Genomic DNA, 25,082 nt, shown 5'->3' with positions numbered 1-25,082 from the left:
TGATTCGAAAATTTAATTAACTTAATTGCCTCAATCTCAATCTGGATTCGCGTGGCAAATAATGATGATACTAGGGAAATCGGAATGCCCCCCGAAAGGGGAGGGGCATCGCCGAATCTAACTTTCTTGTTTAGGTAGTGTATGAATAGGCCTGACTAAATCCTTGTATGGCTTCCTCTATTTCTCTATAAAAAGAAATATGACCAAGAGTGGTTCGAATGTATATCGAACGAATTTCTTTTTTTCTATTTCCCATTATTAGATAGTGGGCATAAATCTCATGATAAGTCCCCAAAGATTCATATTGAACTTCAATCGGAACTTCTCTTGACCCAATGACGCGTTGATCCAGGTTCCATCGTAGCCACAAGGGACTATCTAAACTGATTAGTTTTTGTCTATAAGCTCCCAGTGCATCATAAGAACTAGAAAAATGGGGTTCTTTATCTTTCCTATATTTAAAATTATTATTATTATTGTAATTTACTTTTAGATTTGGGTAGTTTCTGCAACTATTATATCTATTTGCACAAATACCTCGACGCTTTCCAATCGTTAATACATAAAGCCCGATAAGCATGTCTTGGGTTGGTACGCAAATAGGATCCCCAATAGCGGGAGATAAGAGATTCATATGAGAAAACATAAGTAAACGGGCTTCTGCCTGAGCTTCCAAGGATAAAGGTAGATGAACAGCCATTTGATCTCCATCAAAGTCCGCATTGAAACCCTTACACACTAATGGGTGTAAAGAAATAGTACGCCCCTCTACTAAAGTGGGTTGAAAGGCCTGTATGCCTAATCTATGCAGGGTAGGTGCTCTATTTAACAGTACAGGATGTCCCCGCATAACTTCTTGAAGTATTTCCCATACAATGGGTTCTTTTTCCCAAATTTTCCTTTTAGCAATCCTTACATTAGAAGTGGCGCGTTTCGTGATTAAATCGCGAATTACAAATAGCTGAAAAAGCTTTATTGCTATCTCTAGAGGTAATCCACATTGATGTAATGAAAGCGAAGGACCCACAACAATGACAGAACGCCCCGAGTAATCGACCCGTTTCCCAAGCAGAGTCTCGCGAAACCTTCCCTCTTTACCTTCAATTACATCTGAAAGTGATTTGTATACTTTATTGTGACCATCCCTCGTCGGTTGCCCGCGGGACCCACTATCAAGAAGTGTATCCACGGCTTCTTGTACCAATTTTTCCTGGCACATTACTAAATCTGCTGGCGCTAATTCACTTCTTTTTAATAGATAGGCAAGATTGTTGTTCCGACGGATAACTCTCTTATAAAGTTCATTAATGTCTGAAGTCACTACTTTATCTCCAGACCTATAAACAATAGGTCTCAATTCGGGAGGAAGAACCGGTAATAAGCACAAAACCATCCATTCTGGTTCTACATTTGTTTGAATAAAATGTTTCGCCAATTGCATGCGTCTAATCAAAAAAACTTTTCTTATTCGTCTTTTTCTATCTTCCCACTCATCTCCACTATACCCCTCGTCTTCTAATTCCTTCCATTCGACCAAAGAATTCTCTATAATAATTCGCAAATCCAAATCTGCTAATTGTTCTCTAATAGCACCTGCTCCTGTCGCAATTTCCCGATTTCGAAATGTTGCAAAGCCTGGGGTAGAAAAAAAGGGAGAAATGCTGTGGTTACAGGATGCAATTTCCTCTTCGAATAAACCTCGTAATCGTAAAAAAGTGGGTTTTTTAGTGCTGGGCCTAGCAAAAGAGAAATCGCCGTATACTAGGCCCTCCAACTTCTTAAGAGGTTTATCTAAAAGATTCGCGATATAACTAGGAAGACCTTTCAAATACCACACATGAGTCACGGGACATGCGAGTTTGATGTATCCCATTTGATATCTTCGTATCCGAGAATCCACAAATTCGACCCCGCATTTTTGGCAAAATCTTTCGTCTTCGTTTTCAGCTCCGCTCGCTCGAGAATTGCCACAAGCGCAAATCCCGCTTTTTATGGGTCCAAAGATTCTTTCGCAAAACAATCCATCTTTTTCTGGTTTATCGGTTTTATAATGAAAAGTAGAGGGCCTTGTGACTTCGCCAACGACTTCTCCATTAGGTAGGTTTTTGTTAGCCCAAGCCTTTATTTGTTGAGGGGAAACGAGTCCAATTTGAAGTTGTTGATGTTTATATTGGTCAATCATAAAATAGAAATAAGAAAAGAATTTATATTTATTCCGATCAAACTTCCTCCCTATTAACCTGGAAGTTCTTTTCAGATACAAGGAAATGATTCAGTTCTAGAGCCAAAGATCGTAGTTCTCGAACGAGCACTCGAAAAGATTCTGGAGGATCCTCATGATTAGGTATTCTTTTTCCCCAGATCGTAGCATTAAGTATTTCTTGGCGAGCTATAAGATGGTCAGATTTATAAGTAAGTATCTCTTGTAAAATATGAGCAACACCAAATCCTTCTAAAGCCCAAACTTCCATTTCTCCTACTCGTTGTCCCCCTTGCTTGGCTCTTCCTCTAACCGGTTGTTGTGTAACAAGTGAGTAGGGCCCAGTAGAACGCCCATGAATTTTCTCATCAACTTGATGAATTAATTTTAAGATATAGGACTTCCCTATTAGAACAGGTTGCTCAAAGGGGTCGCCTGTTCTTCCATCAAATATTCTGCTTTTTCCCGGGTACTCGGGTTCAAATACCCATGGATTTTTTGTTTCTTTACTGGCTTCATATAATTCTGAAAACACAAGTTTTCTTGAAGCCTCTTGCTCATATCTCTCATCAAAGGGTGCTATTCTATAATGTTTCTTTAGCAGATCCCCCGCTAATCCGAGCGAGCTTTCAAATATTTGTCCCACATTCATTCGGGAGGGTACTCCTAAGGGATTGAAGACCATATCAACGGGTGTTCCATCTTGCAAATAGGGCATATCTTGCCTAGGCAAAATTTTGGAAATGATCCCTTTATTCCCATGTCTTCCGGCTACTTTATCCCCAACTTTGATTTCACGTTTCTGTAAAATATATACACGAACCATTATGTCGAGCGGGTCCCTTTGGATCCATTTCACATCGATAACGCGCCCTCTTCCACCTATAGGTAATTTCAGAGAAGTTTCTTTTGAAGTGGAAACCTCAAGGCCAAATATGGCCCGTAATAATCCAGCTTCCGCGATATAAGATGATTCGCTCGCTATCTGAGGCGTTAATTTACCTACTAAAATATCACCAGTTTCTACCCAGGATCCCAACCTAACAACTCCATTTCTGTCCAAATTGCGGAGTAAATGTTCTTCTAGATGTGGTATTTCTTTAGTGATTTTTTCAGCGGAGCCCTGGCTTGTCGTATCCGTCTGAATTTCATATTTCCGGATGTGAAAAGAGGTATAAATATCTTCATATACCAAACGTTCGCTAATTAGTACTGCGTCTTCAAAATTGTAACCTTCCCATGGCATATAAGCTACTAATACGTTTTTTCCTAAAGCAAGTTCGCCCCCAATTGTAGCAGCTCCTTCTGCTAAAATTTGTCCTTTTTTAATGGATTTACCCCGTGGAACCCGGGGTTTTTGGTGCATACAAGTATTTTTGTTAGAGCGACGGTGGTTAACTAAAGGAATACTTATAGTCTTCCCACTACTTGATAAAAGTATCTTATGACTATCAGTAGAAATGATCTTTCCCTCGCGTTCGGCTATAATGGAAACCCTCGAATCTAGAGCTGTTTGGCGTTCCAATCCAGTTCCAACAATGCATTTCTCGGACCGAGAAAGCGGAACTGCTTGGCGCTGCATATTAGAACTCATTAAAGCCCGATTCGCATCATTGTGCTCAATAAAAGGAATGAGAGAACCCCCAATAGAAAAATATTGGAAAGGAAAAATACTTCTAACATGAATCTGTTCCCATGCAATAGTCAAGAATTCTTGACGGTATCTAGCCGGAACAACCTGTTCTTCCTGAATACCTTGATTCAAGGACAAAGAATTTCCTGCTGCTATCATATAATATTCATCTCTATTTGGTGATAGATAAACCACCTGTCTCTCTTTTTTTTCTTTTGCTTTCTCAGCAGATATTTCATAAAACGGACTCTCTATGGATCCCCACAAGTGATCAATTCTCGCATGAATTGTTAAGGATCCAGTAAGTCCAACATTGATTCCTTCAGACGTGTCAATTGGACAAATACGCCCATAGTGACTCGGATGAATATCTCGGCTCCGAAAACTTGCGGTTCTCCCCGTCAACCCTCCAGGACCTAAACAACTCACTTTTCGCCCATGAACAGTTTGTGTCAATGGATTCGTTTGATCAAAAACTTGAGATAACGGGTATGTGCCAAAAAAGGTCTCATAAGTAGTTATTAATAAAATTGAAGTTGAAGTTGGAGTTACCAAAGTTTGGGGAGTCGGTTTCGATTGACGTATGAATACTCTACGAATAGTTTTTTGAACTGCATGTTGTAAACGACCAAGAGCCAATCCGAATTGATCTTGTAACAGATCCGCAACCGAACGAATACGTTTATTTTTCAAGTGATTCATATCGTCATCGTCAAGTATACCCGTTCCAAATTTCATTCCAATCAAATGATCCGTAGCGGCCAATACATCTCGTGGTAACAAGAATGTATTGTTCTGAGGAATATCAAGATTAAGTCTCCGATTCATATTTCGTCGACCAATCCTTCCTAATTCACATTTTTGTTGAAAAAATTTCTTTTGTAATTCCTCGCATAAGGACTCCGAAAATACCAGGTCCCCACCTACACAAGCAAATTGTTGATAAAACTCCAAAATAGCTTTTTCTTTTGACTCAATCCTCTTCTTCTCTTTAGCATTCGGGAAAGACAAGAAAATTTCAGGGTAGGAAACATTATCTAGAATTTCTCTTAGATTCGAACCCATAGCTGATGATAGAACTAGAATAGATATCTTTTGTTTTCTACTCACGCGAGCCCATATCCTTTCTTTTTTATCAATTGCTAATTCCGATCTCCCCCCCCAATCTGATATTATAGTGCCAGTGTAGATAGAAATTCCCTTATGATCTAATTCCGAGCGGTAGTAAATACCAGGACTTAGCAATATTTGATTGATCACAATTCGGTATATTCCATTTATAATAAAGGTTCCTAAGGAATTCATTATAGGAATGTTTCCGATAGAAATGGTTTGCTTTTGCACATCGAAACCAAAAATTAATCTCGCAGATACATATAATTCGGAAGAATAGGTGAGTGATTCATACACAGCATCTCTTTCTTTTATCGAGGGTTCTAGCAGTTGATATCCTTTCGCAAATAATTGAAATGCAATTTCGTGATCTGGATCTTTAATTGTTGGAAACTTGTCAAGTTCTTCTGCCAAGGCTTGATTAATGAACCTACAAAATCCCTCGAATTGGATCTGACTAAATCCGGGTATTGTGGACATTCCCTCGTTTCCATTCCGGAGCATCTTAATCTTAAGTTTCCTGTTTATCAAAGAAAAATTCCATTATCAGCTCACTCTTCATCAATCCCTATGGATCGATCTAGCAATCATGGAATCTATATTCTGTTTACTGAATCACATGAAATTCTAGGGAACTCCACATACGTATTTCATATATGTATTTCATACATATGAATAGAGACCATTTGGACGAAAGTTCGAGTTTGCCAGGGGTACAAATGAAATGAAAATGAATTGATAAAACATTCCTACAAAAAAAATTCTGCCACTTATACTTTATGTTATGATATTCTAATCAGATTGGATGGCAAAGATTTCTCATTTTATCTCCTTTCTATGAATGTAATAAAGCCGTAATATAATATACTAGAAAGTTTGACTTTACTTCGATTTAGAATAGCGTGCTTACTTTAATTTCTCAAAATAATTTGAGGGTTCTTTTTTATTTCGGATCGGAGTAGTATAATTGCTAGAAAATTCAGTATTTCATTGTGGAATTCTAAAATAAAGTAAGTCCCTTTTTTAAGTACATGCCAATCTAGTTATCCACCTCTCCCCATATCCATGCTTTTCTTTTATCGTAATTTCACTTGGGTACGCCAAGATAGTCAGGTTATACTCTATATCAGAGCAAATTTCCTTTTTTTATTCAAGATATTTAATTTAATACTTTGAAAAATTAAAGCATGATTCCCCATAGAGATATGTACATAAAGGGGATCTTTGGATAATAATGCTGTTCGGACCTAAAGTTTACCTATACACGGATTAAGCATAAAGCCATAATATTTTATTATGCCATTGAAGGGGGGGAGATAATACCGATTTAAGAGTAGTTCACTACTGCAATAAAAAAAAGAGAATTCTAGTTAACGGTTCCAATTTATTCTGAATTTTGCAGCCTGTGAATAGAAATCCACTTTTTCTTCTTTTTCATCTCAATAGAAAGAAATGGGAAGTTTTATTGTGTTAACAATGTATGTTTTAAGATAGAATCTATCGAGGAGAATAATAGAAACTGGATCAAAAAAAGCAGGAATAGATTTTTTGAAAAAGATTGGAAAAAAGTAAGTAGAATTATATTCAAAATAAAAGGGGCTTTTCGTAAGAAAACGTGGATGAATACTTGCTGTTTTCTAGATTTTTGATCGGATTTTTTGGCGGCATGGCCAAGCGGTAAGGCAGGGGACTGCAAATCCTTTATCCCCAGTTCAAATCTGGGTGCCGCCTGATCAATAAAATACTTAGGTTTTTTTTATAGTGCTGATCGAATTCGATAAATTTTTACTTCGCATAAGTTCGGGCAAGAGAGTAACTGGGCCTGCCGATACTGGGTTTAGAGAAACCATACCATAGTTCTATCCTCAAACTAGGGTTAGGGTTTGTTTTGACGGTAGTGGCCAAAATGGTTATCAATAGGGGTGAGGTAGTGTTTCCTTATTCTTTTATTATATGAATTTGAATTGGTTCTTAATTGAGATTCGATTTGATAATTTTAAAATACGAGGATAAGATGTCAGAAATCTTGGTATCCAAAGAAAGGTCCCTAAGGGGCATTCTTTTTTTTTTTTCAATCTAAGATTCAAGAAGGGACTCCACGAAAGAATATCAAGACTTACTAATTATTATACATTTTTTTATCGTACATCTTATGTTACCTACATACACTAAAGTAAGGACTACTTAATTCTAACGAGAATCAGATTAAATAGGTCGATCAAAAATCAATTTAGGAGTTGTATTATGGATAAAATCTCTTCATTCTTTCATAGAATGATACAAAGCAAGGCTGCAGGGTTTAGGTCAAAAATAAACATTAGGTAAGGTAGGTATCCAATAAATATTTATCTATCGATAATTTTATGGTATATTCGGGCGTCCTTTGCTTAAAAAAAAAAAGAGTAACAAAAGGAATAAAAAATCTTCCTATTCCCGCTTCTTCTATTCAGGACATCATTCCCGTACTCTTTCTTTTTTAAGGAAAAAAGGGCTATAGTATCTCGTATTTTTAATGCTCTCTAATTCTACCAGAATTCCTATAAGAATTTGTTAGGAGTAAATTCCTTGAACTGATTGATCCATGGCCTTAGGGCGGAATCCCTTTTTGACTCTGTACCCTTGATTCCACTATGATTATTGATCAATAGTAGAATAATCCCTTCATAGAAATAGGAGACATAATTTAGATGGATATAGTAAGTCTCGCTTGGGCTGCTTTAATGGTAGTCTTTACATTTTCTCTTTCACTAGTAGTATGGGGAAGGAGTGGACTCTAGGGATACTACTAATTGATTAAGTAATCAAATTGTTGTATCAATTCTTTTCTTTAATGGATCATTTTGCATTAATCATTTTGTCAAACGTTATTCTTTAATCTTTTTCTTTAGTTTTGTTTCACTCCTGTAAGAAACTCTTGTATTGTAAGTTGTAATGTAAGAAAGAGCCATTATACCAATTCAGAATTTCTACTAGAAATGACGAATGGTTAAAAAAAGTTCTATACATAAGAAAATTAGACTTTCTTCCACGGAACTATTCACGGCATATCACACATTTTCCATTTCCTTTTACTTTTTACTATAGTCTATTCTTCATATTATTTTTCTTTCCTTCCATGGATTCTTTGGTCAAGAATTGTCTTAGATTTTTTTATTTTGACCTGATTGAAATTAAGTGGATGCAATGAAAAAAGAAATTGAATTAGACTACTTAACTATTTCAATCTACTAATCTATTCTATGTAGATTCAAAGATAATATAATAGAAAGAATCTAAAGTGTCGTAGAAAAAACTATATGTAGTTCTTTCTACCACACTTTAAGATTCCAACCAGATCCTTTCATTTAAGACTTGGATTTTTTTTATTTAATCCCTTTTTAATTTCTTCAATGATTAATTGGAATTCCAATTAATTATTTTGGCTGACTGTTTTTACATAAATAATAAGTAAAAAAGAAGTAGGAACTAGAATGAACAGTGCAGTAGCAATAAATGCGAGAATATTGACTTCCATAACCTCTTTATTTTTTATTTTCACAATAACTCGGGATGTAATCCCATGGAGAGGAAAAAGGGGTATCTTGTAAATTCAAGGGTAGGGCTTGCATTCTGATAATACTGAATCAATTCAATATTATGAATATCGGATCTATCAAATCAATTCATGGATGAGAGTTATATTTCACGGATGAGAGTTATATAGTATAACATAGGAAGATCCTCTATCCACACTAAGACCAAAATGGGTTTTTTGATTGGATTAGGAATTCCCTCTTTTTTAATCCTTTTCTACTTTTTCTTTTCTATATCTCTAACCCACGAGCTTTCTTAATCTTATACTTTCTTAATCTTATACAATTTCCCTTCCTTTTTCTTATAGTTATACATACAATTATGTATGTATTATATGACCAACTTTCACTTTCTATGGGTCACATAGACATCCAAATAAGCAGTAGAAGTGAGATGGGGAAAAGAGGTCTGAAATAAAAAGGGAATACGATTTATGTATGGATTCCGGTAAAATACCGGTACTCTATTCCATAAGAGTGGAATAGGAAATTAAGATGAGGATGGTATCATCATAAAGAAAGATAGAGTAATATAATATCCTAAATTCTACTAATCCACATATCGTATGTGTGTCTTTCTTTATCGATTGGGAGTAGTGAAAAAAAATTCCTATATGCCCTCCCTCCCTCTTTAATGAGAGATGCAAAATAAAAAAGTGAAGTAAGGGTGCCCTGTGGGTATTTGATCTTGCTCCCTGCCCCTTTTTTTCATGGAAAAAGGAAATATCAATTTCTCCATTCATTGAACCCTAGTTCGGGACTGACGGGGCTCGAACCCGCAGCTTCCGCCTTGACAGGGCGGTGCTCTGACCAATTGAACTACAATCCCCGCGGGGTGTATGGCATACCCATTCTTAAATAGAACCATAAGAAGATTCGATTCGTCTTTCGTACTCTAAGAAATAGACGAATCATATACTACATACCCACATATTATATTATACGTGGGTATAGTGAGAGTGACATAACTAGTATGTCGTGATTTTTTATCACTAAAAATGGATAATAATCCAGCCTTCAATAAGAAAAACTCTTTTGTTTGTAAGAAAGGAATGAGAGAGATATGGATTAGAAAAAAAATTTCCCTTTTTTCTTTATCTTTTATTTCTATAGATCAGACATTTTATTTTATGGAAGAAAAACAAAAGGATTTAGTTCATACTCACGAAGCCCTAGATTTTTGGTTTGGGCCGAGCTGGATTTGAACCAGCGTAGACATTGTCAACGAATTTACAGTCCGTCCCCATTAACCACTCGGGCATCGACCCAGGAAGAATTTATTCTAGGGTTTTTGCTAATCTATGATTAACCTCCTTTCATAATACTCCCTACCCCCAGGGGAAGTCGAATCCCCGCTGCCTCCTTGAAAGAGAGATGTCCTGAACCACTAGACGATAGGGGCATCACTAGACGATAGGGCCATATACAACCGCTCGTGATTATACTATAATCATAGTATGAGCAGTTTTTTGGAATTGTCAATATACTCGAAAAGTATAAATAGATCCAAAGCAAAGAGTTTTTCCAACTTTTCTGTTATGTTTTCATCTAGGATTTTTTTTAGTTGATCGTTATAGATTAATTCTCCGTGCTTCATTTAGTGTTCATACCAAAAATGCATCCATCCCGCACTAAGTCATAAAATTCTCTAAAAATATAGAGAAAGTTTCAAAAACAAAGAAAAAAAGTGAATCAATTTAGTAGAAAAGTACTCTATCAGATTCGAACCAACGACTTACGTCTTAGCACGAGATTACTCTACCACTAATTTAAAAAGCCCTTTATCGGATTTGAACCGATGACTTATGCCTTACCATGGCATTACTCTACCACTGAGTTAAAAGGGCTTTTTATTTAATTCAAAAATTAGCCACTTGGATTTCCCATTATGGGTCTACTGCATAATGTACATATTATATATATAATATATAGAGATAGAGAGAGAGACATTATGTAGAGATTGTATATGTATATATCGATATCTTGAGAGCTCAAAATAAAATTAATAAAAAAAACATACCCTACATAACATATCCAACTCTTCTTGGTTCAGGGTTTTCCGTTTCCGAAGACTAGTAAAATAGGCGGATTCTGGAACCCCAAGGATTCAACGGTATATGGATATGGAAAATATAAGATTTCCGATCCTAGCGGGAAAAGGCGGGGAACAGATACCCAATAGGATATAGGATCCTTGGGAGGAACTTTTGGTAATGGCCTTGATCCTCTATGCTATTTTTTATGTGTTCTTAGTTCTATTGAACTTTTTGCATTCTTTTAAACAAGAATCTAATAAACTAGAATTGAGTCAGTGGAAAAAAGGAGAGAGAGGAAAGTGTTAAATGGAGAGAGTCGACTAATCAGAGACTTTTAGGATCTTCTTTACATCAGGTAAATCTGTCGGCCCTGTCCGTTTTTTTCTTTAAGTTACGACTCTTTGCTGCTTACTTCTATCAAGCCATAGGGAAAGTCTATGATGAATTTGGAAAACTCATCTCACTCTTACTCTATGGCTCGGACTTAATGGGGGAAGAAAACATCTTCCATAATTTCTTTTTTGTTCAATTCTGGACAAAAAAGAAAAGGAAAAAAGGAATTTATAGGGACAGTGTTACCCCCTATATCCCCTAGTTTATATTGTAGGAATAATAAAACAATTTAGCAGTCTGACACACTTACGTCCTTGCAAAGTAAATAATTATTATTGTAGTCGTAACCGTAGAATAGGATCCTAATCAAAATAAATACATTTGGTTCAGGCGCTATTAGCATGGTAAGAAAAGATTTTTTTTACAGACCAGAGGGGCTATCTAAATCCTAAAGTAAAGGCGAGCGATCGAAGTAGAAGTACCAACGGCTCAGTGTCATGAACCTTCTTCCATCTGATTCAATAAGGGGGAATTAGCCTTCTTGTCAAATGGCTATCCTTGACAAAGGGTACCATTTATACCATAATCTACAATGTAGCGGGTATAGTTTAGTGGTAAAAGTGTGATTCGTTCTATTAATAACTGAATTTGAAATGATATACTTAAGGCATCCTTAAGTTTTTTATTTTTATATTCCGATGAAAACTTTAGTTCTTATAAAGGATTAAATCCTTTTCCTCTCAATAGCATATTGAGGAAGAATATACATTCTGGCGATTTGTATCCAAAGACTAATTTAAATTGCATCCAAAATAAAAATAGGATTATGAGTACAGAGTCGCGAAGCATAATTTTGCATTGGATTAAGTATTCCAATTTTGAAAATATGAGTAAAGGATCTATGGATGAAGATACAAAAAAGTTGATTTCCAATCGTAACTAAATCTTCTTAAAATAAGGAATAAGGAAGCCAAATAGCTAAAAAACGATAGTTTTGGTTTACTAGAACCATCCGCATATTGTTTCAGCTCGGTGGAAACCCAATTCTTTTCCTCAGGATCTCTTGAATGAAATTAGGGAACGAAGTAAGTAGATTAGATGAATTTAGATAGAATTTCTATCTCCTACTCTATAAGGATCATCTAGAAAGCGGAGAGCTTTGGTTCCATTCAAATAGAAAAGCTGACATAGATGTTAAGTGGTGAGAATATCCATAAAGGAGCCGAATGAAATCAAAATTTCATGTTCGGTTTTGAATTAGAGACGTTAAAAATAATCAACCAACGTCGACTATAACCCCTAGCCTTCCAAGCTAACGATGCGGGTTCGATTCCCGCTACCCGCTCCATTCTGTATAAAAGGAGTATTCTATTTGTCTAGACATGTTAGAGGCTTGTATTCAAGCCTTTTTTGTCCACCAGTTTCTGGTACTCCAGAGCGGAGTAGAGCAGTTTGGTAGCTCACGAGGCTCATAACCTTGAGGTCACGGGTTCGATTCCCGTCTCCGCACTTAGCAGTCTGTATAAAAGGACTATTCTATTTCTCTAGATATGTATGGTAGAGGGGCGTATCCAACCCTTTTTTATTCATTAGTTCCCGGCCCTAGAGGGCAAAATTGAGCAGTTTGCGAAGTCACTTGCCTTCAAAAAAAGAAGGCGCAAGGCCTCTCCCTACCCTGCAGAAAATAAAAATGAAACGAAAGGGACAGTCTACCTCTCCCTTCCCTTTAAAAAAAGTTTGCCCGTTGTTTGTCTCAGTTAATACCCAATTTTTGGAGCTCTGTTGGCGAGTTCTATTTCTGCCTCTGGAGCGCCCTCTTTTTTTGAGTGGGATGCAAAGGAAGGGTAAGATAGTAAGGGATACGGCACTAGACTAACACCTAATTAATACTTAATTTAATATAAGTAGTTAAACAGTTAACTAGACTAAACTTTTTATCATAGTACTTTGATAAATTAAGCGGGCGAGCGGCGGGAATCGAACCCGTATCTTCTCCTTGGCAAGGAGATATTTTACCATTGAACTACGCTCGCTACGGTATATATTTTATAGCGTATATCCGCCTGGGTCGACCTTCTATGTCTGGGTCGACCGTTTCATTTCATTTTCTATTATATTAGAGTTTTCCTTTTTTTATTATCTGTCAATGAATATTCTAATGGGAATGGAATTTCATAATACTGAAAGAGAAGAGCTAGCAATTCGGAACGCAAATTGCGTTTTAATACGTCTCACTATTCTAATTTTTTAGAAGAAATGGCCTTTATTATTTCTTTTTTATGGGGTTAATAAATATTAACCAAATTTCATTTAAGAAATGAGAGAATTCAGAATAGCTACGAGAAAGACTAGTCCAATCCATAATGATGTACCGGAAAATACAACATTTTTATTATTTGACCAACCATCAGGAGAAGCAAATACAAGGGGTACACTAATTACTAAGACTGAGGAAGTCGCAATTAATGCAAAAACAGCTAATTGGAAAGCAATAGTCATATTTCTAATCCTCCAAGCTACCATCAAATAAAGTTGACTACATATTTGATCCCTCACTTAAACCAAAATTGTAAAAAAATACAAGAAGTAGGAGGGGTTTAATCATGAATCCATTGATTCTTCTCTTTAATTCAAATTTATTACTTAAACCGCTTTTTTATTTGGATATGGGGGTGAGAAGAGATTATTTACTCTTTATTTCACAAGCGGGTATAGCGGATCCTGTATCCGTGTATACAGTATACAGAGATATATCGAAAAGGAACTTGTATCTGATATCTTTCTAGAGGCTAATAAATCTTTTTATTTTTTATATGGCTATGTTCTATTTGTAGGAGTAAAATAAGGATTAGGCTGTGGAGAGATGGCTGAGTGGTTGATAGCTCCGGTCTTGAAAACCGGTATAGTTCTAGGAACTATCGAGGGTTCGAATCCCTCTCTCTCCTTTTGCTTATTGAATACGTTTGTTTCTTTCATTTTTATTTATTTTTTTTTTCTGTCCCTTATCTTTCTTTCATAAAAAGGAATGAATGGCTCGGCTAGATGGAATAACCGAGCCAGAACAGAAAAAAAGTAGAACAGGTATAAATAAGAAAATCTTAGTTAAGAGGGTTCATGTAAAGAACAGGTTCCAAATCACGATCGATTCCCTTTTCAAAACCTGCTGCAGCAGCTCGGGCTCTTCCTGCATGCCATAAATGGCCCACAAAAAAGAAGAATCCTAGAACAAAATGAGAAGTTGATAACCAACTTCTAGGAGAGACATAATTAACTGCATTGATCTCGGTAGCTACGCCACCCACGGAATTTAAAGAGCCTAAAGGAGCGTGGGTCATATATTCTGCTGAGCGTCGTTCTTGCCAAGGTTGTATGTCTTTTTTCAACCTACTCAAGTCCAAACCGTTGGGGCCCCTTAGAGGTTCTAACCATGGAGCACGAAGGTCCCAAAAACGCATAGTTTCCCCTCCAAAGATAACCTCCCCAGTTGGGGAACGCATTAGATATTTACCTAAACCTGTGGGTCCTTGAGCGGATCCCACATTAGCTCCAAGACGCTGGTCTCTAACTAGAAAAGTAAATGCTTGAGCTTGAGAAGCTTCTGGCCCGGTGGGTCCATAAAACTCACTCGGATAAGCTGTATTATTGAACCATACAAAACAACAAGCGATAAAACCAAAGACAGATAAAGCAGCTAAACTATAAGACAAGTAAGCTTCTCCAGACCATACAAATGCACGGCGAGCCCATGCGAAGGGTTTGGTTAAAATATGCCAAATTCCGCCAAATACACAAATAAAACCCAACCATACATGCCCACCAATTATATCTTCTAAATCATCTACACTAACAATCCACCCTTCTCCACCAAAAGGAGATTTTAGTAAATAACCAAATATAACACTGGGACTAAGGGTCAAATTGGTAATTTTTCTTACATCTCCCCCCCCAGGGGCCCAGGTATCATATACACCGCCAAAATAAAGAGCCTTGAGTACTAGAAGAAAAGCACCTAGACCTAACAAAATTAAGTGAATACCCAAAATTGTAGTCATTTTATTTCTATCTTTCCAGACATAACCAAAGAATGGAAAAGATTCCTCAAGAGTCTCGGGTCCCAGAAGCGCGTGATAAATGCCACCGAAGCCTAAGACTGCGGAGGAAATTAGGTGAAGTACGCCAGATACAAAGTACGGAAAAGTATCTAGAACTTCCCCCCCTGGCCCTACTCCCCAACCTAGAGTAGCTAAGTGTGGAAGTAAAATCAACCCTTGTTCATACATGGGCTTTTCTGGTACGAAATGGGCCACTTCAAATAGGTTCATTGCTCCGGCCCAGAATACGATTAATCCGGCATGAGCTACATGAGCTCCAAGCAGTTTACCGGACAAATTGATAAGTCTGGCATTCCCAGCCCACCAAGCAAAGCCGGTGGTTTCTTGGTCACGACCAGCTAAAACGAAAGTTCCATTAAAGAGCGTTTCCACGTGGTAGAACCTCCTCAGGGAATATAAGATTTTCATGAGGCTGATCCTGAGCTGCCATCCACGCACGAATACCCTCGTTTAAAAGAATATTTTTGGTGTAGAAAGTCTCAAATTCAGGATCTTCCGCTGCACGGATTTCCTGGGAAACAAAGTCATAGGCACGTAAGTTCAGAGCCAAGCCAACTACGCCAATAGCACTCATCCATAAACCGGTGACGGGTACAAATAGCATAAAGAAATGTAACCAACGTTTATTGGAAAAAGCAACACCAAAGATTTGGGACCAAAAGCGGTTAGCAGTGACCATTGAATAAGTTTCTTCAGCTTGAGTTGGGTTAAAAGCACGGAAGGTATTTGCACCATCACCGTCCTCAAATAGAGTGTTTTCTACGGTCGCTCCATGAATAGCGCATAGCAGAGCCGCACCTAATACTCCGGCAACTCCCATCATATGAAATGGGTTCAACGTCCAATTATGAAATCCTTGGAAGAAAAGGATGAATCGAAATATCGCTGCTACGCCAAAACTCGGCGCAAAGAACCAACCAGATTGCCCCAGTGGATAAATAAGGAATACAGAAACAAAAACAGCAATTGGACCAGAGAATGAGATTGCATTATAAGGCCGCAATTGAACAGACCGAGCAAGTTCAAATTGGCGTAACATGAAACCTATTAGTGCAAAAGCCCCGTGGAGAGCTACAAAAGTCCATAGACCGCCTAATTGACACCAACGAGTAAAATCTCCTTGTGCTTCGGGCCCCCATAGTAGCAACAAAGAGTGTGCTAAACTATTGGCAGGGGTAGAAACTGCTGCGGTTAAGAAATTACAACCTTCCAAATAGGAACTAGCCAATCCATGGGTATACCAAGAAGTTACAAAAGTTGTCCCTGTAAACCAACCCCCTAAAGCGAAATAAGCACAAGGAAAGAGCAATAGGCCAGACCATCCTACAAAAACGAAACGGTCCCTTCGTAACCAGTCATCCATAGTATCAAATAGATCATTTTCTTCTTTAGGAATTCTACCAAGGGCTATAGTCATAGTGATCCTCCTATTCAATTACTTCAACCATTTCCGAGCACCTCATATCACTTTCCAAGGCATATGATAGTTTTATTATCTGTGGACGATTTCTTTCTCGTTCAATGCCCTTTTTCAATGGTCTCGAAGAGAGAAATTTCCCATTTTTATCTATGGAGTCACAGTCACAACCGAGGTCGTGGTAAATCCATGAATTTGATTCGATTTGTTTTTCTTATACTATTTGTTTTTCTTATACTATAGAAATAGAAATAAATTGTTTTTCTTATACTATAGAAAGAAATAAACCTTTGAATTCAGCATTATTCCAAGACTCCTATTTCAAAGTCTATCTTTTAAGGGAAAAATGCAAATAAAAGTAACCCTTCTTTTCCCATTCCCTCTCTATTGCATGGGTGGAAGAACTAAAATAATAGAGGATTCTGAAAAAAAAAATGGACCTTCGAAATCCAATTTTATGTGTAGCGCAAAGGAGTTGCGATTTCTTCTTATTCCTATAGAACATCTAGTAACAAGAATATGAAATCGTAAATAGCGAAAAATTCTTGTCTTGCGCGGTCTAAGTCTAAGGAAATAAAAAAAATTCGCTTATACAATTTCATCTACATCGAATTTATATATCAGAATAGCGGATAGAGGCATCATTAAAGGAGTCAGGTCTACTTACTTTATGCTTCTTTCCAATTTTATGGTGGATTTGATAAGAACCCTTTTTGCTTTCTTGATAAATAATCGACAAAAAAAGCGTTTTTTTTATATAACCTGCTTGTTTTATTATAATTATAACAAGTCCTATATGGAAATGCCCGCTAAAGAGAAAATCTATTTGATTGTCTCTCGGCCAATATCGATTTTTAGAAAGAAAAAACAAGAATTTTCTTCTTTTTTTATTAACATTAAGAAAAAAGAATATAATTAAAATGGAATTGGCAATATAATTTTTATAGACTTTTGAAAGAAAAAAAAGGGGTTTTTTGCAACCGTTATTTCTTATTTCTTGCCTATATCATATCACGGAAACCTTTCGCTTTGGAACGTGGAGAGATGGCTGAGTGGACTAAAGCGGCGGATTGCTAATCCGTTGTACAATTTTTTTGTACCGAGGGTTCGAATCCCTCTCTTTCCGCTCCCTTGGATCATTTGGGACTTTCGAATTGGAAAGAATTCTGACCCCCGGATTTTCTCATAGATAAATGTACGAAACAAATCCAATAAGAAAAAAAAACTGAATTTTTACTCCTCGCGTCCAGGATTCCGTCCTGGGTCATTAGATAAGAATCCAAAGATAAAGAGTGAAACAAAGAATATCACTACTGTATAAACAAAAAGTTTGAGAGTAAGCATTACATAATCTCCAAGATTTTTTTTTAAGGAATAGATTACCAGTTTTTCCTTACCACACGGATCCACTAGGATGGTTTTTTTTTATACCTAAAAATGCAAAAAAGAATTCTTGAAAAAAATTGCAAGAATTCTTTTATAATAAGCACTCTTATCAATAGCAAAAATAGGGTTAGGTGGTTAGGTATTGTGTAGGTACCTTTAGGTACCTGCTCAACCTAGGTGCAGGGGAGTAGAAAGGCTGATCCAAATTTATTGCTGTAGCTACCCATTCAATGTAGAAGAATTTAAATTTTAGAATCGAAGGTTCATAATATAAAAATATAAAACTTCTCGGCTTTTACCCATTTTAAAATTTTTTTGGAATGAACACATCATTCAATTTGGCATACAGAGTACTAAAGATTTCATCGAAAACTTACAGCAGCTTGCCAAACAAAGGCTAATAGAAAAAAGAATAGAGGTATAACAGGCATAATATCCACGATTGGATTGAAAATAGCATAAGCTTCGGGTAATTTGGCAAAGAAAAAACTAGTAGGATAAAGAACAGAATTAAAACAGATACAGGTTAAACTAAGTATATTAGGCATAACAAGCATTTCATTCTTGTAGAGTAAATAATTGGATTTTTCTTGAGTTATTTTTTTAAGGGAAAGAAGGAAAAGGCAGATTCAAAATCTTTTTTCTTCGGACTTTCCCAAACACAAAATACCTCCTTGTATTCGCACTCTCAAATGAGAGTGGAATAAATTCGACTTTCATATAATATCTTAATAGAATTCCATGTAATGATCAATGCATTTTTTTGATTCTATATTATCCGCATGTGTAGAATACTAGCAAGAGAATATCCCTCCTTTTTTATGTAATTGAAATGGTATTGACGAATAACAAATAAACATACTAGTGTTTATTAGTGTCGCATAAAACCCGAAATGGGGCGTGGCCAAGTGGTAAGGCAGCGGGTTTTGGTCCCGTTACTCGGAGGTTCGAATCCTTCCGTCCCAGATTGTTTCTGATGAAACAAACGGTGAAATCATATAGTATTCCGTACGAGACAAAAGTTTATTAAAGAGAATAATGATATCTTATTCTTTCTCAGAAAACATAATAAAGTCTTAAGTCCAGTCAAATTGACTATCTTTATTTTCATGAAAAAATGGGATCTATCAAGCACATTCAGGATATGCCTCTACTATAAAATCACTTAGTCATATTTTTTTCTTCCTTTTGGTATTCGAGTTGAAGAAGTACGAGAATTCTATAACTACCAAAAACTTTCAATCTTTTCATTGGAATAGTTTATTTAGTTATTATAGTTAATTGTTTTTGGTACTGAAAAAATATATTACTACTAGAATTCTAATTCTAGTAATTAAATTAATTAAACTTTTTTGGAGGTTGATAGTTTATTTATTGAGGAAGAGTCAATCCTTCTTTTCTCACTTCAAGATTGATCATCTCGAGCCATCCGTTGAGGGTGGAAATTTAAGAATAAATAAGTTTTAAGCAAACTTGTTTAGTCGTCTTTTTCAAACTATGTTTCATTCATATGATAGAATTTTAATATGGGTTTAAATAAATTGGATCTTGGCGGAGGCTTCCCGGATAAATACTTACTTTCTTTTATCCATATTGCTCCATAGATAGCAAGTTTTAATTAGTATAAAAAAACTAAACCAATGACTATTCATGATTCCATCCATATTGGATCAATTCTCTATACCACTTTGCAATGAAAAGAGGAATGTTTGTTATGGTAAAACTTCGTTTAAAACGATGTGGTAGAAAGCAACGTGCGACTTGAAGGACATGATCGATTGTGGATTTTGCTATCCATCATTTTCCATAGTAATGAAAATGCTCTTGGCTCGACATAGCCTGTTCTATTCGTTCCGAACCAAATTTGCGCTGGGTTTAAGTAACATAGTACACGATGGAGCTCGAGAGGACAGAATTTTTTTTATCAAGGGAAAGAATCTAGGGTTAGTGAAAACTAATAAATTAGGCCAACTTTGTCAGTCTATCCTTAATATAGAAATAAATCGAAAGGTTAAAATAAGAAGAAAGTCCAATAAAAGTATATCAGAATCAATCCCTCTTATTAGATTTCTATAGAAGAGATAAATGCTTTATCGAAGGAAATAAGAAAAAAGGGTATGTTGCTACTCTTTTGAAAGAAAAAAATAGGAATTCCCGAAGTAATGTCTAAACCCAAGGATTTCACAAATCAAAGATAAAGGATTCCAGAACAAGTAAACACAATTTTCAATTGTCTCAACAACAGAGTTGGATTAGAATAAGGAATAAAAGTCAATTCGTTCGAAATGAGACAAAGAAAAGAGTTTAAAGACGACTCAAAAATTTTGGAAGGATTTTGCCTTCGAAGTTTGTCAGGCAAAATTAGCCCACTTGAGTCATGAGTATAAATGAAATTTGTTTTTTCTGTAAGGAAATTAATGCACGTCATAGTCTAATTTCTATTATTATCGACAGAAATTCGAATCATTTTCTCGAGCCGTATGAGGAGAAAACCTCATATACGTTTCTAGGGGGGGGCGTTGTTTATCTACATCTATCCCAATAAGCTGTCTATCGAATCGTTGCAATTGATGTTCGATCTCGAAGAGAAGGAAGAGATCTTCAAAAAGTAGGTTTTTATGATCCGATAAAGAATCAAACTTGTTTAAATGTTCCAGCTATTCTCTATTTCCTTGAAAAGGGTGCTCAACCAACAAGAACTGTTTATGATATTTTAAGGAAGGCAGAATTCTTTAAAGAAAAAGAAAGAACTTTGAGTTAATTGAAGAACTAAATGAATCAAAAAATAGGATAGGAGAAGATTATTAGTATTCCTAGTTGTCTAATTATTTAGACACAATTTACCTCTTTTTTAATCCTATTTGGATTTATATTATATCGTGCCAATCCAACATAAGCCCCTATTTTATTTACTTTTTCTATCTAATTTGTTTTCTTACCATTGTATTTCCATTGACAAAGGTCTATTGAACAAATAGAATTTGTAGATAGATGGGTCTCTTTATCCTCACTCCATATTCAATTTTTCCGCCTACACTTCGCTCAAATGATAAGGGTGTTCCTCTTGCATGTATTCTCATACAATATAATATATATTTTTTATAATATATATTTTTTGTTAATAAAAATCGCTAAAAATAAGGAGAATTTGGCCATCGTGATTAGGGTCGCTCTTTTTTTAACTTTACTTTAGTGGAATTTCACCGGACCTGTTCGTTTTGGCATTTGAGTGTTTTTCATGGTCGATAAAAAAAATCTTTTGATGTCTTGCTAGTTCAATGTTTTGACAGAAGCGCGCGGTGTAATTCCATTGATTTTTGGATTTCGATCGTATCTAAGATCCTTTTTTTATCTGGGTTGCTAACTCAATGGTAGAGTACTCGGCTTTTAAGTGCGACTATGATCTTTTACACATTTGGATGAAACAACAAATTCGTCCAGACTCTTGGTAGAGTCTAGAAGACCACGACTGATCCTCAAAGGTAATGAATGGAAAAAATAGCATGTCGTAATAAAATCAATCTTTTTTGAATGGAATCCAAAATTACGATTTTCTGGGTCTAATGAATAAATGGATAGAGCCTGGCTCCAATTCTGGTAAAATAAAAAGCAACGAGCTGAACTTCCTAATTGGAATGATTCCCCGCTCTAATTAGACGTTAAAAATAGATTAGTGCCGGATGCGGGGAAAGGTTGGGTTTTCCTATGAGTGGACCCTTTATTTTTTCTTTTTTTTTTAGAAATCCTAATTATTCTTGATTATGGATTGAATAAGGGATGTTATGGATTGAATGTGTAAAAGAAGCAGTATATTGATAAAGAGGCTGTATTCCAAAGTCAAAAGAGCGATTGGCCTGCAAAAATAAAAAACTTGTTCTGTTCTTTTTTTTAATTAGAACAAACATAAACTAATTGGGTAGAAAAGGAGCAGAAAAAGATCTGTGGATTAGACTCCCTTTCTTTCCAGGGTTTGTATTAAAAATGCAACACCCTGTTCTGACCATATTGCACTATGTATCATCATTCGATAAACCGAGAAATGCTTCTTCTCTCTGATTCAAGTAGAAATACAAATGGAAAAATTCGAAGGGTATTCAGAAAAACATAAATCTCGTCAACAATACTTTGTCTACCCACTTCTCTTTCAGGAATATATTTATGCATTTGCCCACCATTATGGATTAAATGGTTCTGAACCTGTGGAAATAGTTGTTAGTTGTAATAACAAGAAATTTAGTTCACTACTTGTGAAACGTTTAATTATTCGAATGTATCAGCAGAATTTTTTGGATAACTCGGTTAATCATCCTAACCAAGATCGATTATTGGATTACAAAAATTATTTTTATTCTGAGTTTTATTCTCAGATTCTATCTGAAGGGTTTGCGATCGTTGTGGAAATCCCATTCTCGCTACGGGAATTTTTTTGTCTGAAAGAAAAAGAAATACCAAAGTTTCAGAATTTACGCTCTATTCATTCAATATTTCCCTTTTTAGAAGACAAATTTTTGCATTTGGATTATCTATCACATATAGAAATACCCTATCCTATCCATTTGGAAATCCTGGTTCAACTCCTTCAATACCGTATCCAAGATGTTCCATCTTTGCATTTATTGCGATTCTTTCTCAACTATTATTCGAATTGGAATAGTTTTATTACTTCAATGAAATCCATTTTTTTTTTCAAAAAAGAAAATAAAAGACTATTTCAATTCCTATATAACTCTTATGTATCAGAATATGAATTTTTTTTGTTGTTTCTTCGTAAACAATCTTCTTGCTTACCATTAGCATCTTCTGGAACTTTTCTGGAACGAATCCACTTTTCTAGGAAGATGGAACATTTTGGGATAATGTACCCTGGTTTTTCTCGGAAAACCCTATGGTTCTTTATGGATCCTCTTATGCATTATGTTCGATATCAAGGAAAGGCAATTCTTGCATCAAAAGGCACTTTTTTTTTGAAGAAGAAATGGAAATGCTACCTTATCAATTTCTGGCAATATTATTTCTGTTTTTGGACTCAGCCGCGAAGAATCCATATAAACCAATTAGCAAACTCTTGCTTCGATTTTATGGGGTACCTTTCAAGTGTACAAAAAAGTTCTTTGTTAGTAAGGAATCAAATGCTGGAGAATTCATTTCTAATAGATACTCGAATGAAAAAATTCGATACCATAGTCCCCGCTACTCTCCTCATAGGATACTTATCAAAAGCTCAATTTTGTACTGGATCGGGGCATCCTATTAGTAAACCCATTTGGACAGATTTATCAGATTGGGATATTCTTGATCGATTTGGTCGGATATGTAGAAATCTTTTTCATTATCATAGTGGATCTTCGAAAAAACGGACTTTGTATCGACTAAAGTATATACTTCGACTTTCATGTGCTAGAACTTTAGCTCGTAAACATAAAAGCACGGTACGAACTTTTATGCAACGATTGGGTTCGGCATTTTTAGAAGAATTTTTTATGGAAGAAGAGCAAGTTTTTTCTTTGATGTTCACCAAAACAACTCTTTTTTCTTTCTGTGGATCACACACTGAGCGTATTTGGTATTTGGATATTATACGTATCAATGACCTGGTCAACCCTCTTAATTAATCATTAGACGAAATTAAGAAACAGGAAAGGGTTGATAAATGATCAAGAAAAAACTTTTCTATTTTTCATTCTGAAATGTTCTTTTTATTATAATAAAGAGTAGGTGAATCAACTTACTAATTAAAAAAATTAGTAGAACTTCCTCTTTGGAATAGAAATTGGCTATTTCTACATAGGGAAAGTCGTGTGCAATGAAAAATGCAAGCACGATTTGGGGAGGGATTTTTCTCTATTGTAACAAGGAAGAATTATCTACTCCATCCGACTAGTTCCGGGTTCGAGTCCCGGGCAACCCATATAGAAAAGACCCATCAAAGTTTTTCACTTTGACTCACTTCATTTACAAATACAAAATTATTGGTTTGGTTAATTTAGTTATATGGATAGCTAATCTTTGGGCTGACTTGGTTGACATTGGTATATAGTCTATGTTATACTGTTAAATAACAAGCCTTCTATTATCTATATTCTAGTTAATACGTGTGCTTGGGAGTCCTTGCAATTTGAATAAACCAAGATCTTACCATGACTGCAATTTTAGAGAGACGCGAAAGTACAAGCCTGTGGGGTCGCTTCTGCAACTGGATAACTAGCACTGAAAATCGTCTTTACATCGGATGGTTCGGTGTTTTGATGATCCCTACCTTATTGACCGCAACTTCTGTATTTATTATCGCCTTCATCGCTGCCCCTCCAGTAGATATTGATGGTATTCGTGAGCCTGTTTCTGGTTCTTTACTTTATGGAAACAATATTATCTCTGGTGCTATTATCCCTACTTCTGCGGCGATCGGATTGCACTTTTACCCAATTTGGGAAGCTGCATCTGTTGATGAGTGGTTATACAATGGTGGTCCTTATGAGCTAATTGTTCTACACTTCTTACTTGGTGTAGCTTGTTATATGGGTCGTGAGTGGGAACTTAGTTTCCGTCTGGGTATGCGTCCTTGGATTGCTGTTGCATATTCAGCTCCTGTTGCAGCTGCTACTGCTGTTTTCTTGATTTACCCTATTGGTCAAGGAAGCTTTTCTGATGGTATGCCTTTAGGAATCTCTGGTACTTTCAACTTTATGATTGTATTCCAGGCAGAGCACAACATCCTTATGCATCCATTCCACATGTTAGGTGTAGCTGGTGTATTCGGCGGTTCCCTATTCAGTGCTATGCATGGTTCCTTGGTAACCTCTAGTTTGATCAGGGAAACTACTGAAAATGAATCCGCTAATGAGGGTTACAAATTTGGTCAAGAGGAAGAAACTTATAATATTGTGGCTGCTCATGGTTATTTTGGCCGATTAATCTTCCAATATGCTAGTTTCAACAACTCTCGTTCTTTACACTTCTTCTTGGCTGCTTGGCCTGTAGTAGGAATCTGGTTCACTGCTTTAGGTATTAGTACTATGGCTTTCAACCTAAATGGTTTCAATTTCAACCAATCTGTAGTTGATAGTCAAGGTCGCGTTATTAATACTTGGGCTGATATCATCAACCGTGCTAACCTTGGTATGGAAGTAATGCACGAACGTAATGCTCACAACTTCCCTCTAGACTTAGCTGCTGTTGAAGTTCCATCTATTAATGGATAAGGTTTTTCTGCTAACATATAAGAATTTTTGAAGAAAGAAATACCCAATATCTTGTTCTAGCAAGATATTGGGTATTTCTTT

The 25,082-nt window shown here is 36.0% G+C and overlaps 12 protein-coding genes and 11 non-coding genes across 23 annotated transcripts; 10 read left to right on the top strand and 13 right to left on the bottom strand. All coding sequences in view use genetic code 11, as the record gives it.

Annotated features, from left to right (window-relative positions):
• Nucleotides 1-130: 130 nt before the first annotated feature.
• Nucleotides 131-2,182, bottom strand: rpoC1 (RNA polymerase beta). Its single transcript has one exon. It carries the CDS (start codon nt 2,180-2,182, stop codon nt 131-133), a length of 2,052 nt encoding a protein of 683 aa, YP_008239240.1.
• Nucleotides 2,183-2,219: 37 nt separating this feature from the next.
• On the bottom strand, nt 2,220-5,450 carry rpoB (RNA polymerase beta subunit). Its single transcript has one exon. The coding sequence runs from the start codon at nt 5,448-5,450 to the stop codon at nt 2,220-2,222; it is 3,231 nt and encodes a 1,076-aa protein (YP_008239239.1).
• Nucleotides 5,451-6,606: 1,156 nt separating this feature from the next.
• Nucleotides 6,607-6,677, top strand: trnC-GCA. Its single transcript has one exon. It is a non-coding gene; the product is annotated as a tRNA-Cys (tRNA).
• Nucleotides 6,678-7,633: 956 nt separating this feature from the next.
• petN (cytochrome b6/f complex subunit VIII) lies at nt 7,634-7,723 on the top strand. Its single transcript has one exon. The coding sequence runs from the start codon at nt 7,634-7,636 to the stop codon at nt 7,721-7,723; it is 90 nt and encodes a 29-aa protein (YP_008239238.1).
• A 632-nt stretch (nt 7,724-8,355) lies between these two features.
• psbM (photosystem II protein M) lies at nt 8,356-8,460 on the bottom strand. The gene has a single exon. The coding sequence runs from the start codon at nt 8,458-8,460 to the stop codon at nt 8,356-8,358; it is 105 nt and encodes a 34-aa protein (YP_008239237.1).
• Nucleotides 8,461-9,273: 813 nt separating this feature from the next.
• On the bottom strand, nt 9,274-9,347 carry trnD-GUC. Its single transcript has one exon. It is a non-coding gene; the product is annotated as a tRNA-Asp (tRNA).
• Nucleotides 9,348-9,704: 357 nt separating this feature from the next.
• On the bottom strand, nt 9,705-9,786 carry trnY-GUA. The gene has a single exon. It is a non-coding gene; the product is annotated as a tRNA-Tyr (tRNA).
• Nucleotides 9,787-9,847: 61 nt separating this feature from the next.
• Nucleotides 9,848-9,920, bottom strand: trnE-UUC. Its single transcript has one exon. It is a non-coding gene; the product is annotated as a tRNA-Glu (tRNA).
• A 373-nt stretch (nt 9,921-10,293) lies between these two features.
• Nucleotides 10,294-10,365, bottom strand: trnT-GGU. The gene has a single exon. It is a non-coding gene; the product is annotated as a tRNA-Thr (tRNA).
• Nucleotides 10,366-12,323: 1,958 nt separating this feature from the next.
• trnfM-CAU lies at nt 12,324-12,397 on the top strand. Its single transcript has one exon. It is a non-coding gene; the product is annotated as a tRNA-Met (tRNA).
• A 452-nt stretch (nt 12,398-12,849) lies between these two features.
• Nucleotides 12,850-12,920, bottom strand: trnG-UCC. Its single transcript has one exon. It is a non-coding gene; the product is annotated as a tRNA-Gly (tRNA).
• A 277-nt stretch (nt 12,921-13,197) lies between these two features.
• psbZ (photosystem II protein Z) lies at nt 13,198-13,386 on the bottom strand. Its single transcript has one exon. The coding sequence runs from the start codon at nt 13,384-13,386 to the stop codon at nt 13,198-13,200; it is 189 nt and encodes a 62-aa protein (YP_008239236.1).
• A 358-nt stretch (nt 13,387-13,744) lies between these two features.
• Nucleotides 13,745-13,832, top strand: trnS-UGA. Its single transcript has one exon. It is a non-coding gene; the product is annotated as a tRNA-Ser (tRNA).
• Nucleotides 13,833-13,985: 153 nt separating this feature from the next.
• On the bottom strand, nt 13,986-15,407 carry psbC (photosystem II CP43 chlorophyll apoprotein). Its single transcript has one exon. The coding sequence runs from the start codon at nt 15,405-15,407 to the stop codon at nt 13,986-13,988; it is 1,422 nt and encodes a 473-aa protein (YP_008239235.1).
• psbD (photosystem II protein D2) lies at nt 15,355-16,416 on the bottom strand. The gene has a single exon. The coding sequence runs from the start codon at nt 16,414-16,416 to the stop codon at nt 15,355-15,357; it is 1,062 nt and encodes a 353-aa protein (YP_008239234.1).
• Nucleotides 16,417-17,454: 1,038 nt separating this feature from the next.
• On the top strand, nt 17,455-17,542 carry trnS-GCU. The gene has a single exon. It is a non-coding gene; the product is annotated as a tRNA-Ser (tRNA).
• Nucleotides 17,543-17,649: 107 nt separating this feature from the next.
• Nucleotides 17,650-17,760, bottom strand: psbI (photosystem II protein I). Its single transcript has one exon. It carries the CDS (start codon nt 17,758-17,760, stop codon nt 17,650-17,652), a length of 111 nt encoding a protein of 36 aa, YP_008239233.1.
• Nucleotides 17,761-18,164: 404 nt separating this feature from the next.
• On the bottom strand, nt 18,165-18,350 carry psbK (photosystem II protein K). Its single transcript has one exon. It carries the CDS (start codon nt 18,348-18,350, stop codon nt 18,165-18,167), a length of 186 nt encoding a protein of 61 aa, YP_008239232.1.
• A 346-nt stretch (nt 18,351-18,696) lies between these two features.
• trnQ-UUG lies at nt 18,697-18,769 on the top strand. The gene has a single exon. It is a non-coding gene; the product is annotated as a tRNA-Gln (tRNA).
• A 747-nt stretch (nt 18,770-19,516) lies between these two features.
• Nucleotides 19,517-20,563, top strand: rps16 (ribosomal protein S16). Its single transcript has 2 exons — nt 19,517-19,561; nt 20,351-20,563. Exons 1-2 carry the CDS (start codon nt 19,517-19,519, stop codon nt 20,561-20,563), a joined length of 258 nt encoding a protein of 85 aa, YP_008239231.1.
• A 585-nt stretch (nt 20,564-21,148) lies between these two features.
• Nucleotides 21,149-23,718, top strand: trnK-UUU. The gene is made up of 2 exons: nt 21,149-21,186; nt 23,686-23,718. It is a non-coding gene; the product is annotated as a tRNA-Lys (tRNA).
• Nucleotides 21,876-23,414, top strand: matK (maturase K). The gene has a single exon. It carries the CDS (start codon nt 21,876-21,878, stop codon nt 23,412-23,414), a length of 1,539 nt encoding a protein of 512 aa, YP_008239230.1.
• A 221-nt stretch (nt 23,719-23,939) lies between the features above and the next one.
• Nucleotides 23,940-25,001, top strand: psbA (photosystem II protein D1). Its single transcript has one exon. It carries the CDS (start codon nt 23,940-23,942, stop codon nt 24,999-25,001), a length of 1,062 nt encoding a protein of 353 aa, YP_008239229.1.
• Nucleotides 25,002-25,082: the final 81 nt, after the last annotated feature.

Source organism: Triticum urartu, chloroplast (assembly GCF_056163025.1).
Source record: "Triticum urartu chloroplast, complete genome".
NCBI classification, from domain to species: Eukaryota; Viridiplantae; Streptophyta; class Magnoliopsida; order Poales; family Poaceae; genus Triticum; species Triticum urartu.
This window is presented reverse-complemented; position numbering and strand designations above follow the sequence as displayed.